At 41.0% G+C, this 19314-nt stretch overlaps 1 protein-coding gene across 1 annotated transcript; it reads left to right on the top strand.

Annotated features, from left to right (window-relative positions):
• Window positions 1-410: 410 nt before the first annotated feature.
• Window positions 411-17495, top strand: LOC129546377 (uncharacterized). The gene is made up of 3 exons (XM_055411275.2): window positions 411-644; window positions 2005-2131; window positions 12343-17495. The coding sequence occupies exons 1-3, from the start codon at window positions 612-614 to the stop codon at window positions 13965-13967; spliced, it is 1785 nt and encodes a 594-aa protein (XP_055267250.1). The 5' UTR covers window positions 411-611; the 3' UTR covers window positions 13968-17495.
• The last annotated feature ends 1819 nt before the right edge of the window (window positions 17496-19314 follow it).

Here is a 19314-nt window from a genome sequence, read left to right as displayed (position 1 = left end):
TCCGAAGACCTAGTGCAGTACGAACAAAACCTCCACTTTTGCCTTTGGCCCCTCACCTCCCTCCCAACATCTCACTGCAGTTTCTCACCAGATCCACAGTCTCAACAATGAAATCTGTGCCTAAGGACAAAAAGGCTACATGTTCTAATGGTTCCCCTTCTCCCTTTGGAAGGATGAATTCCTTCTCCAGTCCTAGAGGTCACTTCTCAGCTCTCCTGGCAATTCATCTTGGCTTTTTCTGCCCCAATGTTTCAGGTGTGGACCATTCTTCCTGCAGCCCTTAGAACTACATTACCCAGAAGTGATGCTCCATGGAGCAGCGACGTTTATCCAATGAAAATACAGAAAGGGAGCGTTTCCGGGGAGGGGCTCCAGGTGTCTTCCTGGCGGACATTTTGATTGCTCTGAAGTCTGTGGAGCCGGACGGAAGGGCTGAGCGTGCGTTGTTGGGAGGCCTGTTACGGGCCGAGAGAGCCCAAGGGGCGTTTTCAAAGGCACTGCATAGGGGACGGCCTAAGAACTGGGGACACTGCCGCCTGCAGGGTGTGTCCGCGCCAAGTCCAACCTGACTAGTGGACGGTCGCCGCACCACTCTGTGGAAAGCAGCTCTGATGGCTGTGCCTGCCCTGAAGGACCCCGGTCAAGTAAGTTCAGTGAGTTCCGGGTTCTCCGCTGCCCGTTTCCCCAACAGAATGTGAACTCCCCAGGTGAGCAGGTTCCCGCTCACGTTGTTTGTGGCCTCAAAAAAAGTACAACTCAGAAGTTGAGTTATGTTGTATTCCGTGAGGATTTTTAGGATTTCCAGCCCAAGAGACATCTCAAGGAACCCTGGGAGGTGAAGGGAGAAGCTGTTGCAGGAAGGGGGACCCCCTCCAGGGCCCGCAAGTGGGCTCTAACACTGGGAAGTGAATTGTTCGAGGAGACACTTGTGCTGGCAAAGCAAGAGATTTTATTGGGAAAGGGCTCTGGGTCCGAGAGCAGTAGGGTAAGGGAACCCAGGACAACAACTCTGCCACGTGGGTTGTAGTCTGGAGTTTTATGGTGAGGGGATTAGCTTTGGTTGTCTTTAGCCAGTCATTCTGACTCAGAGTCCTTCCAGGTGGTGCACACCTTGTTCAACCAAGATGGATGCCAGTGAGGAGGATTCTGGTAGGTGGTTGGACACCTGGTGTAATTTTTTTACCTTTCCTGAACTCTCCCTGTTGGTGATGGCTTATTAGTTCCAGTGTTCCTTACCAGGACCTCCTGTTGTAAAACAACTGATGCAAATAGTTACTATGGTATCTGGCCAGGGCAGGCGGTTTCAGTCAGTGTGCTTCCTCTAACAAAGCCAGCATATATATAAGTTTTGCAACAAAGGGCAAGTGTTTGAACATCAAAAGATTATTGTTAAGGAAAGTCAGATAACCCAAGAAATTAAGCAATTTTCTGTGTATGGAAAGATGTGAGAGTCTGGGCTCACTGAAATAATTTCTGTCGTGGCATTCTAAGCTCTAGTTGAAAAAGAATTTCCAGACAGAAAGCATTTTAGATTGGAGCGAATTTATTGAGAATGAAGGGGAGAGGTAGAGAGGGGTGCTGCAAAGACAGAGGGTGGACTTCCTAACTGACCAGGCAGGGAGAGCCACCAGGAGACTGTTAGAACAGTGGGTGGACCTTGGCAACCCCGTGCCTGGGGTAGTAAGTGCACACTGGTTCTATGGAGGAAGTATGGAACATTGAAACCCGTACCAGTATGTCGAAGGGCTTTGAGGTAAGGCTAAGCTGGTTAAGGTAAGTGCGGGTCTTTTTTTTCTGGTGGGAATAAACAACAAGGAAGAGCAGAATTTCAGTTTGAAATTAAATGCCTGTGTGTTCCAGGGGCAGTGGGAAGTTCAGATCAGAGGAGGGAGTTTTTCTTCCCCAGGTATCAGGAGACTCCATCAGGTTGGACAATAGGGGAGATGTGTGAGAAGATGGAAAGTGTGAGACTGTTCATGATTTTATTTGTTCCTGTTATACCAGAGTCGTGTGACCTTTGAGGATGTGGCCGTGTACTTCTCCCAGGAAGAATGGTGTCTTCTTGATGAGACTCAGGTACAACTGTACCTTGATGTCATGTTGGAGAACTTTGCACTTGTATGCATGCTGGGTAAGGCCCTGCTCTCTCCTCTATCCTCTTGAGCTAGGCTCTGCCTTTCTTCTTTTCCCCAGGGACAGCTCTGTCATTCTTAAATGTGGACCATGGTTACCATGTATCTGACATTTATTTGTGCCTGTCTGTACAGAAGAGTGTTGTCACTGACATGGGCACTACTAAACAGACAGTGAACTATTCTTCCCACAACCTTTTTCAAGGTTCCAGTTTCCCTACATACATGCCTGCAGCTTTATTTTCTGTCTTTTGATGATTACCGTCTAATGGATGTGTAGTGGTATATCTTTACCATTTCCATTGCATTTCCCTTATGGTGTGCTTATTGGCCATTTGTATATCTTTTTTTTTTTTTTGGTCCAAGCCATGTTGACTTCTGGGATCTTAGTTCTCTGACCAGGGATTGAACCTGGGCCTATGGCTGTGAATGTGTAGAGTCTTAACTACTCTACTGTCAGGGAATTCCCATGTATATCTTTCAAAAATATCTATTCAGGTTCTTTTCCCATTTTTTTCATCAGATTGGCTTTTTAGTTGTTGAGTTCTAGACTTCATCCATATATTCTGGATATTAATTCCTTGTTGTACTCTGGTTGCCTTGTGACTATGTTTATAGTTCCCTGTGATATACAATAGGTTTTTCCTTCCCCCCTATACCTTTCTTGAGGTATAATTGACAGATGACTTAAGTTAAAAGTATGAAACAAAAAAAATGCTCATTTTTTTTTTGAGGTTCAGTATCTCGTTTATTCTTTTGTTGCTTGTGTTTTTGTTGTCATAGACAAGAAATCATGCTCAAATACAACATTTTGAAGCTTTTGCCCTTTGTACATGTCTTGGTAGATTTATAACTAAATATCACTTTCTTTTTCTCTTTTTTGGTACTAATGTACATGGTATTGAGTTTTTAGCCTCAAATTTCAGTTTTTTGTGGGGCTGGTATGTAGGTCAGTGATTGGTTTTTATATTGTAACTTCGTATCCTGAAAACTTTGTTGTTTTTTAGTGAAAGCAGGCTTAGAGAGAGACACCGAGAATGTACCTAGATAGTATATTAAAAAGCAGAGACATTACTTTGCCAACCAAGGTCCGTCTAGTCAAGGCTATGGTTTTTCCAGTGGTCATGTATGGATGTGAGAGTTGGACTGTGAAGAAAGCTGATCGCCAAAGAATTGATGCTTTTGAACTGTGGTGCTGGAGAAGACTCTTGAGAGTCCCTTGGACTGCAAGGAGATCCAACCAGTCCGTTCTAAAGGAGATCAATCCTGGGTGTTCATTGGAAGGACTGATGCTAAAGCTGAAACTCCAATACTTTGGCCACCTCATGCGATGAGTTGACTCACTGGAAAAGACTCTGATGCAGGGAAGGATTGGGGGTGGGAGAAGAAGGGGATGGCAGAGAATGAGATGGCTGGATGGCATCACCGACTCGATGGACATGAGTTTGAGTGAACTCCGGGAGTCGGTGATGGACAGGGAGGCCTGGTGTGCTGTGATTCATGGGGTCGCAAAGAGTCGGACACGACTGAGTGACTGAACTGAACTGAACTGAACCCAGAATGTGGGCCATCTCAGAAGGCAAGAGTGGCCTGTAATTACTTCCTAGTTCTAGGATATTTTTGGCAGGGTGTCTATATTTGGGGTTTTTGATGTGCCTTATCGTGTCATCTGAGGGTGAAGACAATTCCTTCCTTCCCCATAAGTATACCTTTTCCTAATTAAATTAAAAAACTTCTAAACAGCAAAAGAAACTATCAACAAAATCAAAGGGTAACCTACCTAATGGGAGAAAATATTTGCAAGCCATATATTTAAGGGGTAAATATTCCAAAATATAAGAACTTATATAACTTGATAGCAATCAATATACCTTTTGTATAAACGCCTCATCTCGTCGTATTAGTTGTCTTCCAATAAAAATTTGAAAAGGAGTGGTAAGAGAGAACACCCTTCTTATTTATCTTAGTTGGAAAGCTAGTTTTTCTCTAATAAGCATAATGATAGCTAGAGAGTTTTACTGAGGTTATCAATTTGAAGTTTTTCCTCTAATTTTAGTTTACTAGTAGATGTATTTATATATCATAAATGCAGCTTGGATTTTGTAAAGTCCTTTTTCTGCAGCAATTGATGAGATTGTGTGTGTGTGTTAAGTATTGATAAGTATTATGTTCTGACACAACTGAGCGACTGAACTGATCTGAACTGAGGTATTATGTTAATGGACTTTCAAATGTTAAACCAGGTTCACTTGCCCTGTTGGTCATGGTATATAATTCTTTTTACACAGTTTTTTAATCAGTTTTTAAAAGTTGTTAAATTTTTTGTGTCTATGTTCATGAGAGATACTATTCTGTAGTTTTCTTTTAAAGTTTTTGGTTTGGTATTAATACTGATCTCACAGAATGAGTTGGGAGGTATTCCCTTTGTTTCTGTCTTCTGAAAGAGATTGTAGAGAATTGTAGAGAATTATGATACATTCTCTCATTACATGTTTGGAAGAATTTTCTTTTTGGCCACACTGCATAACATGGAGGATCTTAGGCCCTGACCAGGAATTGAATGCATGCCCCATGCAGTGGAAGCACAGAGCTTAACCATTCGAACCCCAGTGAGGCCCCCTGATTCATTTTCTTTAATTGACAGGGACCTATTCAGATTATCTATCGTGTGGGTTTTGGTAGACTATCTTTCAGGGAATTGATCCCTTGCATCTAGGTGATCAAATTCATGGGGTTGGAGATTGCTCATATTTTTCATTATTATTCTTTTAATTTTCCATGGTATCAACAGTGATGTTTTATTTTGAATTTTTTATGTTATTAATTTGTGTTCTCTGTTTTTATCTTCATGAGCCTGACTCGACTGCTGTGAACACAGGAGTCTATATCTTTTTGAATTATAATTTTTGGCTGGATATATGCCCAGGAGTTAGACTGCTGGATCATAATAGCAACATTACTTTTAACTTTTTAAGGAACATCTATACTGTTTTTCATAATAGCTGCACCAATAGCATTTATTTGTAGACTTTTGTTTTTAATATGCGTGTATGTAAGTATTTATTTGGCTATTCTGGGTCTTAATTGGGACACCTGGGAGCTTTTAGGTGCTACATGCAAACTCTTATCTGGAGCTTGTGGAATCTTAATTCCCTTATTTTTTTTTTTTTTTTGGTAAGCAAGGGAGCATGGAGTCTTAGCCAATGAACCACCAGGGAAGCCCCTGTCGACTTCTTAGTAATGGCCGTTCTGCCTGATGTGAGGTGGTACCTCATTGTAGTTTTGATTTGCATTTCTTTCTTTCGTTTTTCTCTTTGCTTTTCAGTTTTGGAAGTTTCTACAAAGAGAACATCAAGCACAGAGATTCTTTCCTCAGCTGTGTCCAATGTATCAATAAGCCTATTTCCATTTCTTAAATGTCCAACTTTTTGTGACCCCATGGACTGCAGCATGCCAAACTTGCTGTCCATCACAAAGTCCCAATTCTACCAAACATTAATCAGCATATTTATCATACTTGTTTTGTATTTTCAATGTGATAATTACAACATCCTTGTGATAGCTGATTCTGGTTTTGAAGTTTCCTTTGTCTCTTCAGATTACTTTTCACCGTTTAGTATGCTGTGTAATTTTTTCTTGATAACTGGCATGATGTATGGGGTAAAAGGACCACTATAAATAGGCTATTCATGTGTTGGTAAGATGTGGAGAAGGGAAGCCTGCACAGTACTGGAAGCATTCATAGCATGTTTACTTATCAGTCTTTTAATGAGCTTGTGTGTCTGGACTATGAACTTCACGTTACTTTCAATTTATTTTCCTTCCATTAGGTGGGACAGCCATGTGTAGAGAGGGCTGGAATTGAGCACTTGTTTTTTTTGTCAGTTACCTTATTAAGAAGAACAGAATGTTCTGACTATTTTATTTGTCTGATCTTTTTTTTTTTTTTTAATTTTATTTATTTATTTATTTTTTTGCATTACAATAGTTTAATATGAACAATCAGAACTAATTAACAGTATAACAATATTTTACAACTGAAATAATTAAAATAAACTATAAAATTACTACATAAAACAGGTCTGATCTAGCTTATTTACTTTCTATAATCTCTTCAGTGCTGCAAAACCATTTATTTCTTTTTTTTTTCATGTTTTAATAAACACTTCGTCTTTTTGTATTGCTTTTTTTTTCATCACAATAATAGAAATATAACATCATATATCACTGTAAAACACATTTCCACATAAATGCTGATAAGCACAAAATATTTTTCATCATTTACATTTTAACTGTAATAATATATGGCAGAATTAAAGCTGCATCCATCATGTGTCTAACTCATCTTGCTGAAATGAATTTTTAAATGTAATGGTTTCTGTCGCAAAGTAAAATCGTACATAATGACTAGTGACACAGTACGCTGGTGGATGGGTGGATTTGGAAAATGGAAATGCAACTTCATTTTTAATTAGATTTATAAACTTCACCACCTCCACCTCCAGCCAGCTTCCCAACCCTCCCTCCCACCACCATTATTTATTTATTTTTTTAAAATGAGCCTTTTAATTAATGTTTGACAGAGCTGATTCAGGTTGAATAGACTAAATTTCTTTAAACAAACTTACTTATACTCCAGAGACCTTTAAAAACTTAATAGCATTTATACATTGAAGGTAATTGATTTTCTTGTAACTAGCACCAAATGCAACAAGCATTTGAAGCAACAAGCATTTGACCCAACAAGTAAAACTTTCTACAGTTCATAACTTTTATAAATAAAATAAATTAAATGTACAGTGAATAAGTTCTCTGAAATATTTCAATATTTCTGCAGGTTTAGTAACATCGTAAAATACATTTCAACTAAAATTCACAAATCTAAAAACCTGTTAGGCATTTTTAGGCGTTTTAAGTTGGAAATGAAGATCAATGTTACATCGTAATATGCCAATTACAAATAGTACTTCAAATAGCAAATACTACAGTTTGTCCCAAACTTTAAAAACTATTCATGAACTCAACACTGAACTATTGATGGCTATGAGAATTGTTTCCTAGCCTTTTTGAAAATTTCAACCTTTATCCCCTTTATCATTTCCTTTTTCAGAATGCTTTGTCTACTTAATTTGTTTTTGTGTTTTTTTTCTTTGTAGTTCATCAAGTTGTAAAGATTATGACATTTCTTTTTTTAATATAAGCATTTATTGCTGTAAATGTTCTTTTTAGTACTGCCTTGCTGCATCCTGTAGTTTTAGTATTTGGTGTTTTGTTTTCATTGGTCTATTAAATATTCTCTGATTTTCCTTGTGATTATTTTCTTGAACATATTTATTTCCAAAAATTTGTAGATATTTCAGTTTTCCATATGTTATGTTATAGATATTCATTCTGTTGTGGTTAGAGAGGAAAGTTGGTATAAACTTTATCTAATTAAATCTACTGTTCCTATCCATTACTGAGAGTAAAGTATTGAAGTTTCCAAATATTATTGTAGAACTATCTGTTTCTCCTCTTGATTGTCTGCTTTTGCTTCATGTATTTCAGTTCAGTTCAGTTCAGTCGCCCAGTCGTGTCCAACTCTTTGCGACCCCATGAATCATAGCACGCCAGGCCTCCCTGTCCATCACCAACTCCCAGAGTTCACTCAAACTCATGTCCATCAAGTCGGTGATGCCATCCAACCAGCTCATTCTCTGTCGTTCCCTTCTCCTCCCACCCCCAATCCTTCCCAGCATCAGAGTCTTTTCCAGTGAGTCAACTCGTTGCATGAGGTGGCCAAAGTATTGGAGTTTCAGCTTTAGCATCAGTCCTTCCAATGAACACCCAGGATTGATCTCCTTTAGAATGGACTGGTTGGATCTCCTTGCGGTACAAGGGACTCTCAAGAGTCTTCTCCAGCACCACAGTTCAAAAGCATCAATTCTTCGGCAATCAGCTTTCTTCACAGTCCAACTCTCACATCCATACATAACCACTGGAAAAACCATAGCCTTGACTAGACGGACCTTGGTTGGCAAAATAATGTCTCTTTTTTTTAATATACTATCTAGGTTGGTCATAACTTTCCTTCCAAGGAATAAGCATCTTTTAATTTCATGGCTGCAATCAGCATCCGCAGTGATTTTGGAGCCCCAAAACACAAAGTCTGACACTGTTTCCACTGTTTCCCCATCTATTTCCCATGAAGTGATAGTTTCTTGTGATCCACACAGTCAAATATTTCAGTAATATACTATTGAGTGTGTGAATATGTATACTAATGGCATCATCTTACATTGAATCTTCCCAAAATATATGTCCTTCATAGTCTTTTTAGATTTAAAATGTTTATTGTTTAGTATGATTTATAGCTACTCCTGTGTGCTTTTTGTTACTATTTGCATGAAGTATCTTTATCTACCTTTCAATTTCAACTTGTGTTTTGTCAACAGCATACAGTTGTTGTTGTCGTCTTGTATTGTGCCACACAGCCTGTGAATTCTTCCTTCTGTGACCAGGGAGTGAACCCATGCCCTCAGCAGTGAAAGTGTGGAATCCTAACCACTGGACTGCCAGGGAGTTTCCTGGATCGTTTTTTTTGAATATATTCTGCCAGTCTGTGTTTTGCTCTGAGAGGTTAATCTTTTTACTTTAGTTATTGATGAGAAGTATTTTTTTCGTCTTGCTCTTTGTTTTCTGTATACGCCTTGGAGCTTTGTCATTCCTTACTTTTTGTTATTTTCTCCTTTTGTATTTAGTTGATTTTTTTTTTGTAGTGAAATATCTTAATTCCCTTTTCATTTCCTTTGTGTACATTATAAAACTTTTCTTTTTTTTAATTTACCATAGCGATTACATTTAATATCCTAAAGCTGCTGCTGCTGCTAAGTCACTTCAGTCGTGTCCGACTCTGTGTGACCCCATAGACGGAAGCCCACCAGGCTCCCCCATCCCTGGGATTCTCCAGGCAAGAACACTGGAGTGGGTTGCCATTTCCTTCTCCAGTGTGTGAAAGTGAAGTCGCTCAGTCGTGTCCGACTCTTAGCGACCCCACGGACTGCAGCCTACCAGGCTCCTCCATCCATGGGATTTTCTAGGCAAGAGTACTGAAGTGGCTTGCCATTGCCTTCTCCGATCCTAAAGCTAGAGCATGCTAATTTTAATTTATACCAGTTTACCATCAATAACATTAAAAAAAAAATTCTGGGAATTCCCTGGTGGTCCAGTGGTTAGGACTCTGCAGTCTCACTGCCATGGGTCTGGGTTCAATCCATGGTCTGGAACTAAAATACTGAGAGCTGTGCTTGCAGGCCAAAAAAAAATTTTTTTTTCTGCTTCTGTACAGCTTTGTCTGTATCATTTTACTCATTAGTGACTTTTCAGTTCAACCTGAAGGACTCCCTTTAGCATTTCTTGAACTTCCTCATCTTTTGTTTACCTGGGAATATTCTAATTTCTCCTTCAGTTTTGAAGGAATCTTGGTTGGCAGGTTTTTTTCCTTCAGCCATCTGAACATATCAGCCCAGTGTCTTCTGGCCTTCTCAGGTTTCCCATGAGAAATCTCCTAGTGATATTTTTTGGGACCCTTGTCTGTGATGAGTCATTTCTCTCACTGGTTTCAAGATTCTGAGCTTCAGCAGTTTGATTATAATGTTCCACAATGTGTGTCTTCTCGTTTCAAATCTTTTTCTAGTCACTATGGGCTCTACTGGTGGCACAGACAGTAAAGAATCCACCTGCAATGCAGGAGACCTGGGTTCACTTCCTGGGTTGGAAAGGTCCCCTGGAGGAGAGCGTGGCAACCCATTACAGTATTCTTGCCCGGAGACTCCCCATGGACAGAGGAGCCTGGCAGCCTACAGTCCATAGGGTTGCAAACAGTTGGACATGAGTGAGCAACTAAGCTCAGTTTAACATCTATTCTTTTTGTACCTTTTTATGAGGTACAGCAGCTGTTGATTGTTATTGTCCTTTCTTTCTTTGTATGCCTTGCGAGTTTTTGTTGTTGAAAACTGAACATTGGTATCTTATGGTTGTAACTCTGGAGATACTGTGCTTACCATTAGCCAGGGTTTGCTGGGCGGGGGGTTCTGCTTGTTTTTGATGTTTTTAGGGTGTCTCTTTCCTGTGTATTGACATGAGATGTAAACTGACAGGCTTTTCAGTGTGCCTTTCCTTGGGGGTGCATCGTGACTTAAAATTCCACAATATAATTGGTTGTCTTTTATGATTTTTTTATTATTATTCATTTATTGTCTGTGCGGGGTCTTTGTTGAAACATAGGCTTTTCTTGTTGTTGTGAGCAGGGGCTGCACTCTAGTAGTGCACGGGCTTCTCATTGTTCTGGCTTCTCTTGTTGCAGAGCATGGGCTCAAGGGTGTGTGGGCTTCAGTAATTGCAGCACATGGGCTCAGTAGTTGTGGCACATGCACGTAGTTGCTCCACAGCATGTGGGATCTTCCCAGACCGGAGATTGAACCTGTATCTCCTGCATTGACAGGTGGATTCTTCACCACTGAACCACCAGGGAATCCCAGTGTTTGGTTTTGATTGCCTTAGTCCTCAGATGTCTCACTCTGAAAAGGGAAAAACAGAAAAGTGAAGAGCAGGAGGTGAGATGCTGGCCCTTAGAGTCTTCAGCCAGAGGGGGAGGAGATTCGGTGGTACCATTTACAGCAATGGGTGTCCACCTCTGTATTATTCACATGCATTCAGGAGCAGCAGCCAGCAGTCAGACTGTAGATCACTGATATTTGGAGGACTCACTAGGTCCTTATTTTCCATGCTGGCTCATGAAAAGGATGTGCAGTCTGCTCTAGAAACATGTACACAGTAGCCCGCCGTGGGACTTTGGGTTGGGGAATGGGCAGCTCCAGAGGCTAAGAACTGAACTTGACTAAAATAAATTTAACTTGGGAAACTGCAGATCTTCAATAGATTTGAGTTTCAAGATCTACCATTGGATTCTGTCAGCACAGTTATTGTTAAGGCGAGGAGATGGAATCCTTTTGTATTCCATCTGCTGCATATCCTTTTATCTGGTTCCATCAGAGCTTCTTTTTGCAGTATTTAAATATTGTCCCTTTTTGTGTGCTGAGTTCTTCTGGGCTGGTGTTGGCCACTCACCTGACCTGCTGTTCTATTAAGAGTTGTATCATTTGCCTTCCATGCAATTGTTGAACTGAGAGTGGACAGTCCTTCATGCTTCACAGGATGGACATGACTGGTCTCAGCACAAAGCAGTCACAGGTAGCCTGGCCAAGTTGAATGGCAGCTGGGATAACTTCATGTCAGATCTGTGTTCAAGTCATTCCAAGAACCTATCCTGTTTGACTAGTGCTTTTAGTGTGATTACCAGTGGCCACAAGTCATTTCTATAGTCTTTTCTCCATTCTTGACACTACCAACTTACAAGTTCTTATACTTCTCGGTATTTCTTTATCTTTGGCTGGATCTTTATTGCTTTGCAAAGGCTTTCTATAGTTGTGACGAGTGGGGGCTACTCTTTGTTGTGGTATGCGGGCTTCTCATTGTGGTAGCTTCTGTCATTGCAGAGCATGGGCTGTAGGCCTGCAAGCTTCAGTAGTTGTAGCACACAGGCTCAGTATCTGTGCATGGTATTGGTTGCTCTGCAGAATGTGGAATCGTTGCAGACCCAGCCTCGAATCCATGTCCCCTCCATTGGCAGGTGGATTCTTACCCACTGTACCACCAGGGAAGTCCTACTTCTCATTTTTATTCTGACTCCAGCCTGGGATTAATTCCCTACAACCTCTCTAAACCGTTTACTTCATTGGTCTTCACAGTGTTTCCTCCAGAGTATTTTCTGACAGTGTTTATGTCCTGAAACACAGGAGTATCCCTTAATATTCCTTAAACACCAGGTACCTGTTCCATTCAGATTTTCTGAGGTCTGGACATACAGTTCTGCAGAGAAAAGGTCACCAGCAGTTGTGGTCCAGGCAGAAGCTATTGATAAGTGTGAACTGTAGAAAAGGCCTTCCACCCTTGCTCCATACCCAGTCTTCGTGTCCTGTGTTTGGTGAGACCTCATCTATTCTGTGACCTTAAAGCCCTGTAACTCAGAGCAGCCGCTTCCTCAGTCTGACCCTAACTCCATTTCCTGAAAACAGTCTTGTGGACTCATTCTTTCAAGTGTCAGATGTACAGCTGTGACGGTGGCCTTTCCCTGTACTAAACTCAATATAGACTTCACTATTGTTTTTAGGTTCTTGGCCTGGAGTTGGGGATGAAGAGACACCTTTTGAACAGAACAAATCTGCAGGAGTGTCACAGATGGGGACTCCCAGGACAGATTCATCTGCTGAGAAGGTCCAGCCCTGTAAGATATGCATCCTAATCTTGAAAAACATTTTGCACTTGACTGAAGAGCAGGGAACAAATAGTAGACAGAAAGAAAACACATGTGGGGCACATGGAAAAGAGTTCTGTTTCACTGCAGACATTCAGCAGCACCAGAAGCAGCACATGAGAGAGAATCTTTTACAATATATTCTGGAGAAACTCTCATTTTTGAAAAGCTGCACAATCCATGCATCAGGAAGTCTCTCCCCATACAGTGAGATTGGGAAGGAATTTGTGGCCAACATGGGAGTTCAGACACAGGCCAAAAACACCAGGAATCAACAAAACAACAGTAAGGAGTGTGAAGCTGTTTTTCACAGTGGAAAAAGCCATCAGAGCTGGGGAGAAGGCAAGAAAGCTTCCAGCCACACAGACATACTTGTTCAAGATGAGAGAATCCTCACTAGTGAACAGTCTTGTGAGTTCACAGGCAGCACTCACAAAAGTAACCTTGTTCAGCACCAGAAAAGTCACATTAGAGAAAGGTCTTCCAAGTGCCCTGAATGTGGGAAATCCTTTGGCCAAAGAAAGTATCTCAGGATTCATAGGCGAATCCACACTGGAGAAAGGCCTTATCAGTGCAAGGAATGTGATAAATCTTTTACCTATAAGAACCGTTTCATTGGACATCAGAGAATTCATACAGGAGAAAGGCCATATGAATGCACTCAATGTGGAAAATGTTTTACCCATCAATCCTCTTTCTATGTACATCAAAGAATTCACACTGGAGAAAGGCCTTATAAGTGCAATGAATGTGGGAAATCTTTTATCAACAACTCCAATTTCCATAGACATCAGAGAATTCACAAAGGAGAAAGGCCGTATACCTGTAATGTATGTGGGAAATCTTTTATAACTCTGGCTGGCATCCGATATCATCAGAAAGTTCACAACAGGGAAGGGCTGTATAAGGACAGTGACTATGGGACATCCTTTAATCAAATGCACCACCTCAGTTCCAGTAGGAAAATCCACACTGGAGAAAAGCCTTATCAGTGCAGTGAATGTGGGAAATCTTTTACTGCTAGCTCTAGCCTTTGGTATCATCAGAGAATTCACAGTGGAGAAAGGCCTCATGAGTGCAGTGAATGTGGGAAATCTTTCATTGTTAGGTTGAGCCTTCGCAATCATCAGAGAGTTCACACTGAAGAAAGGCCTTATAAGTGCAGTGAATGTGGAAAATGTTTCACTAGCAGTTCGAGCCTTCTTCGTCATCAGAGAGTTCACAATGGAGAAAGGCCTTATGAGTGCAGTGAATGTGGGAAGTCTTTTACTGCTAGCTATGGCCTTCGGTATCATCAGAGAGTTCACAGTGGAGAAAAACCTTATGAGTGCAGTGAATGTGGAAAATCTTTTACTGCTAGCTCTAGCCTTCAGTATCACCAGAGAGTTCACAGTAAAGAAAAACCTTACAAGTGCAGTAAATGTGGGAAATCTTTTACTGCTAGCTATGGCCTTCGGTGTCATCAGAGAGTTCACCATTGAGAAGAACCTTATGAGTTCAGTGAATGTGGGAAATCTTCTGCTAGCTCTGGCCTTCGGTATCATCAGAGTTCACAGTGGAGAAAGGACTTATGAGTGCAGTGAATGAAGGAAATCTTTTATTAATACATCCAGTCTTTTTGATCATCAGAGAATTCACACTGGAGAAGGGCCTTTTGAGTGCAGTGAATGTGGGAAATCTTAATAGTAGATCAGGTCTATTTGATTATCAGAGAGTTCACACTGGAGAAGGGGCCTTACAAAAGCACCTAATGAGAGCACTGGTGTTGGAGTTGAGGGTCGTAACAGTGTAGGAGGACACAAGTGCAGTCATCAGGCAGCAAATGGACCATTTCTAGGGAGGGATTTGAGGCACAGAAAGGGTGTGTTTTCTAATTATTACCTCTCAGCAATGGACAGATATTTGGGATTCACTGTCATTCAGGTTGCCTATTTTCAGGACAAGGGGAGTCTGGTCACTGTAATCCTCTTTCCCTTCCAACCCAGCTTTGGGAACTCAAAGACTACCTAATCCATCCTCTGTCCCTGTCCCCCTCCTGAAGAGTCCTGCTCATACACTGCACTCCATGTTCAGTGGTCATGACTGTCCACTAGAAAGCAACATTCGTGGCTTTCCTGCGAATGAATGATCCCATTATCTACCTGGTAATGCTCTGTTCCCAGCACCTCCATGCCACAACATTGCACTGGGTTTAGGGCAGCCAAGAGTAGAGAAGAGACTTGTATGATACTATATGATATCTCTTATGTACAATTTAAAAACAATACAAAAGAATACACATGCAAAACAGAAACAAACTCAGGTTTAAGGGCTTCACTGGTGGCTCACTGATAAAGAACCTGCCTGCCAATGCAGGAGATGTGGGTTCAATCCTGGGTCAGGATGATCCTTTGGAGGAGGAAATAGCAACCCATTCCAGCATTCTTGCCTGGAGAATCCCATGGACAGGGGAGCCTGGCAGGCTACAGTCCATGGGGTCTCAAAGAGCTGGACATGGCTTAGCAACTACACAGATATAGAAAACAAACTAATGGTTATCAAAGGAGAGACAGAAGTGTGATGGGACAAATTAAGTATATGGGATTAAGAGATTAAAAACTGCTATTTCTAGAACAGCAACAAGTTTATATCGTATCAGATAAAGAATTATACCCATTATTGTATAATAATATTTGGTAGAGTATAATCTGTAAAATGCTGAATCACTGTGCTGTACACTTGAAACTAGTATAATATTGTAAATCTACTGCAATTAAAAATAAATGTAAAAATAAAAAATAAACAGGTGAATTTTCCACAGAGAATTGTTAAGATTGTATTTTCTGGATGGTACAAACCAGCAGACATTTAATAAAGGGAGTATCTGTGAAAGTGATTTATATTATTTATGAGATGGTCAGTCAGGTGTGGCTACAAGAAAAAAAACAACAGGAAAACAGTGATGCTCACAGATCCTGGAAACACATGGGAAAGTTATCAGGGTAGTCATGAGACATAAGGCAGGAGTGGGGAGTGTTCAGACCACTGTCTGTGTTGAGGTTCTGTGGCAAAGGCCTGGCAGAGCAGAGTAAACAACTTAGGACTGGTTGCTTTGAATAACTTTGGACCTCATGATATAGGGGTGGCCTCTAGTTGCTTAGTGCCTGCTGCTGTGATGATGAAGGAAGAGAAACATTGCCTCCAGGGGTGTTCAGCCATGTGGAGGATGTCTGGCTCTTGATTTGTTCAGTTTGCTTTCACACAGAAGCAGGACACATTTGAGTATCACATGAGAAGCTAGTATATTTTGCTATATGAGAAAAAAATAGTCACTTGGCTGCTTAACCACATGTGCCATGTCACTTTGGCCATGACCTCTCTGGCCATTGATAAGGGCATGGGGACTAGAAATAAAAATGCCAGTAAGGGCTTGCAGGCTTGTAGCTATTATGAACCAGTGGCCTACCTGAGATGAATTTCCTTCATTTCATAAACATTCCTAAATGGGAGGTGTCTGGTGGGGGAGCAAAGCGGATCGTGTCCCTGTGGTGCAAACAAGCACATGGTAACAAATTGTATCTCCCAGTTTGATGTTTCTTTCCATTTTCCCAGGACACCCTACTAGATAATGAAGCATAATTAGGTTAATTAATTACCATATAACTTAAGTTTTTCACTCTTAGTAATAGAAGGCAGGAATATACTTCTTAACCATTTTACCCCAGGATGTAGCAGAATATATTGCACATGATAATCACCTATTTTAAAAGAATAAAAATTAATTTTAAAAAGCAAAAAAAACCCCAAAAATGTGTAGTTTATCCAAATGCCAAAATGAGAGAAAAACTTACAGATGTTTAACAAGAGTAGGAAAAGCATTTTTCTCTGGTGCAGAAGGCAAAGAACTTAGAGAAACAAATGTTACTGCTGATAAGCACAAAGGAGCTGGAAGCTGGGAAACGTGAAGGAAGCTAGTAAGTAGCACAGTGTCCATCAGTCAGTGGCCTGGATTTACAATCATAGCAACAGAAAGAGTTGAAATGGAAGAGAGTAAAAAGTCAAAGAAGCTCACCAGGATCAGGATGGCGTGTGTGGCTCTGGCATCATGGTCTGGGGAAATTCTGTTGCTGTGAACGTGTTGGACCTGCTGCTTGTGCCTGTGAAGGACAGAGATCGTGTACCCACTAGTCCAGATCATGACGCCCAAACAATAGCATCCAGTTAAGAAAATCCAAATACATCTGCATCTAACATCTGACAGAGTATCTGTCAGACATGACTGAGGAAGTGTACCCAAAATTTTCTGAATGGCGTCCTCCAGAGAGCTCTATCACATGTACACATGTACTGGTGGCATTACTGTAAATAAAGTGTGCGATCTCCCATTGTTAACTTGTTCAGTCACCAAGTCATTTCCCACTCTTTGCCACCCCATGCCAGCTTCCTCTGTCCTCCAAGATCTCCCAGAGTTTTCTCAAATTCATATTCATTGAGTTGGTGATGTTATCTAACCATCTCATCCTCTGCACCCCCCATTCTCCTCTTGCCTTAAGTCTTTCCCAGCATGAGGATCTATTCCAGTGAGTCAGCTCTTTGCATCAAATGGCCAAAGTATTGGAGCTTCAGCTTCAGCATCAATCTATCCAGTGAATATTCAGGGTTCATTTCCTTTAGGATTGGCTGGTTTGATCTCTGTGCAGTTCAAAGGACTCCCAAGAATCTTCTGGTTGATCCCAGGTGTATGCCCAAGTAGCCAAGCATCGAGGAGAGGAGTGCTGTGACCTTTGTCAAGAGACTGAGGACCAAGGCCACCTTCCTGCAGGTGGGAAACACCAGAGCTTCAGGAACACATCTATCATGTATCAAGGCCTTGCTGTCACACTGAGTTTCCTGGGTGTTGTGCTGCTTTAATAACCAAGGAAATAAGGTAACTGGGTACAGAGTGTCACAGGTTCAGGTCCTGTGAAAGCTTTCCTTTACAAAAGGGTTGAGTAAGCATCCAGCAGTTGTTTCTCACATGGCATGTTGTGACATTGAAACAGACAACACTTTGTACCAGAAGACCCTGGGTAGCTTACTGCCATCATGGGCCCAGAGACTACAGAGCATAGGAGGTGTGTGCAGAGCTTCAACCAAGGAGTCTCTAGGAGGCACCAAAATAAGTGCCTATCAGGGACTTTCCTCGTAATCCAATAGTTAAGACTCCATGTACCCAATGAAGGGAGCACGGGTTTGATCCCTGGTCGAAGGAATGAAGATCTTGCATGCTGTGTGGCACAGCCAAAAAAAGTATCTGTTGAATGGTTGGTCATCTGAACTGACTAGGACTTTTTCTCATAAAGGCCCCAAAGTGGGATGATCTTTGAGTGACTGCATAAATAAGCCTTAGTCATCAATGCAGAATATATTGCCTGTAAAAGTCAGAAAGATCCAATAGGTTTGGCCCCTCTGAGACTGATGGAAGCTGACAAAATCAAAAGTTGCCCTTTAACCACATCAGCAATAGAGTAGCCTGTACAAAAACTGGATGGAGCTAAGAAATTTAATGTGCTGGCATGACGCTGAAATGTGTGGGGCCATAGCCCATCTGTTGTCTGTAACCACAATGATGAATGTATGTCTTACACAAGTATCTTGCAAATCCCCTCACAAGGGGATGTCATCAATGAAGCTCCATACTTGGGTGCCTGAGCACAGATGGGTCCAATAAAGTTCTTGTCCAGTGAGGTCGTATGTGATACCTGGACCTTCGAGGTATCCCATGGACAACTAAGTAAAGGTATATTGTACTGAGTTCCTATGTAGGTGAAGGAGAGGCTCTTGAAATAGACATATGAAGATTGAATAGCACATTCATTTCAATTATGAGTGAGCTATGCATTATGAGTGGATGGAACCAGGATATCAGTAAGTCACCAGGAGATGCTGTTCCTCCTAGGACACTTAATATCAATCTATGATAGTGTCTCAGATGTAAACAAAATTGGTTACTTCTCACTTCAAGGTAATGAACATGATTTGTATGTTAAACATATATTTTTTTAAAATATTCAATCTTGGATGTGTTGGGTCCTGTGGTAGCACATGGGATCTTCCTTGGGGCATTCAGGCTCCAGAGCATGTGTGGGCTCTAGTTTACAGCACTATAATTGAGTTGGGTGGGGGCATAGTTGCACCACGGCATGTAGGATCTTAGTTCCCCTCCCACTAATCGAACCTACATCCTCTACATTGAAAGCAGATTCTAACCATGGACCACCAGCAAAGTCCCAACATATCTTTTTGATACATCTTCAAAATTATTTCTGGCCTTTCTGTTTTCTCATTTAATTAAATTATTACTATTTTGCTGACTAGTTATTTTCTGTTCATGTACATACATGTGAAAGTGTTAAGTCACTCAGTTGTGTCCAACTCTTTGTCGGACACAACTATCCATGGAATTCTCCAGGCAAGAATAGATGTGAGGATAAATTTAACACAAAAATTTTCCAACCCACTTGTATAAATCTGGAAGGAAACACATTTATGACTGTAGATCCTTCCAGAAACATTCAGATTCACTTACATACATCTTTTCTTTTACATCTTTTCTCACTCCATCGATCTGACCTCTTGGTTGTTTCATTCATTCCCATAGTGCTGTTTTAGCCCCTGCCAGATGCCTGCAAAAATTAGTGGTTCAGTGATTAAGACTCTAAGCTCCCAAAGCAGTGTGGTCAGGAAAAAAAAGTCTAACCCTGGAACTGTGAATAATGGGCAGCTGTTTTCTTCCCAAAACTTTAGTGCTATGGACATGTTTTTATAGAATGTATGAAATATGGAACCTGAAATGTGACAGAAAACAAT

Source organism: Moschus berezovskii, chromosome 22, assembly GCF_049115385.1.
Source record: "Moschus berezovskii isolate FMDL1 chromosome 22, NW_MosBer_1.0, whole genome shotgun sequence".
NCBI lineage: Eukaryota > Metazoa > Chordata > Mammalia > Artiodactyla > Moschidae > Moschus > Moschus berezovskii.
Note: the sequence above shows the minus strand (reverse complement) of the source record. Positions and strands in the feature narration are given on the sequence as shown.

Bases quoted from the DNA above. Each gene is read 5' to 3' on its own strand.
- LOC129546377 (XM_055411275.2), top strand. From the start codon at position 612: ATGGCTGTGCCTGCCCTGAAGGACCCCGGTCAA. The intron at 645-2,004 runs GTAAGTTCAGTG...CTGTTATACCAG, and splicing joins CCCTGAAGGACCCCGGTCAA to AGTCGTGTGACCTTTGAGGA. The intron at 2,132-12,342 runs GTAAGGCCCTGC...TATTGTTTTTAG, and splicing joins TGCACTTGTATGCATGCTGG to GTTCTTGGCCTGGAGTTGGG.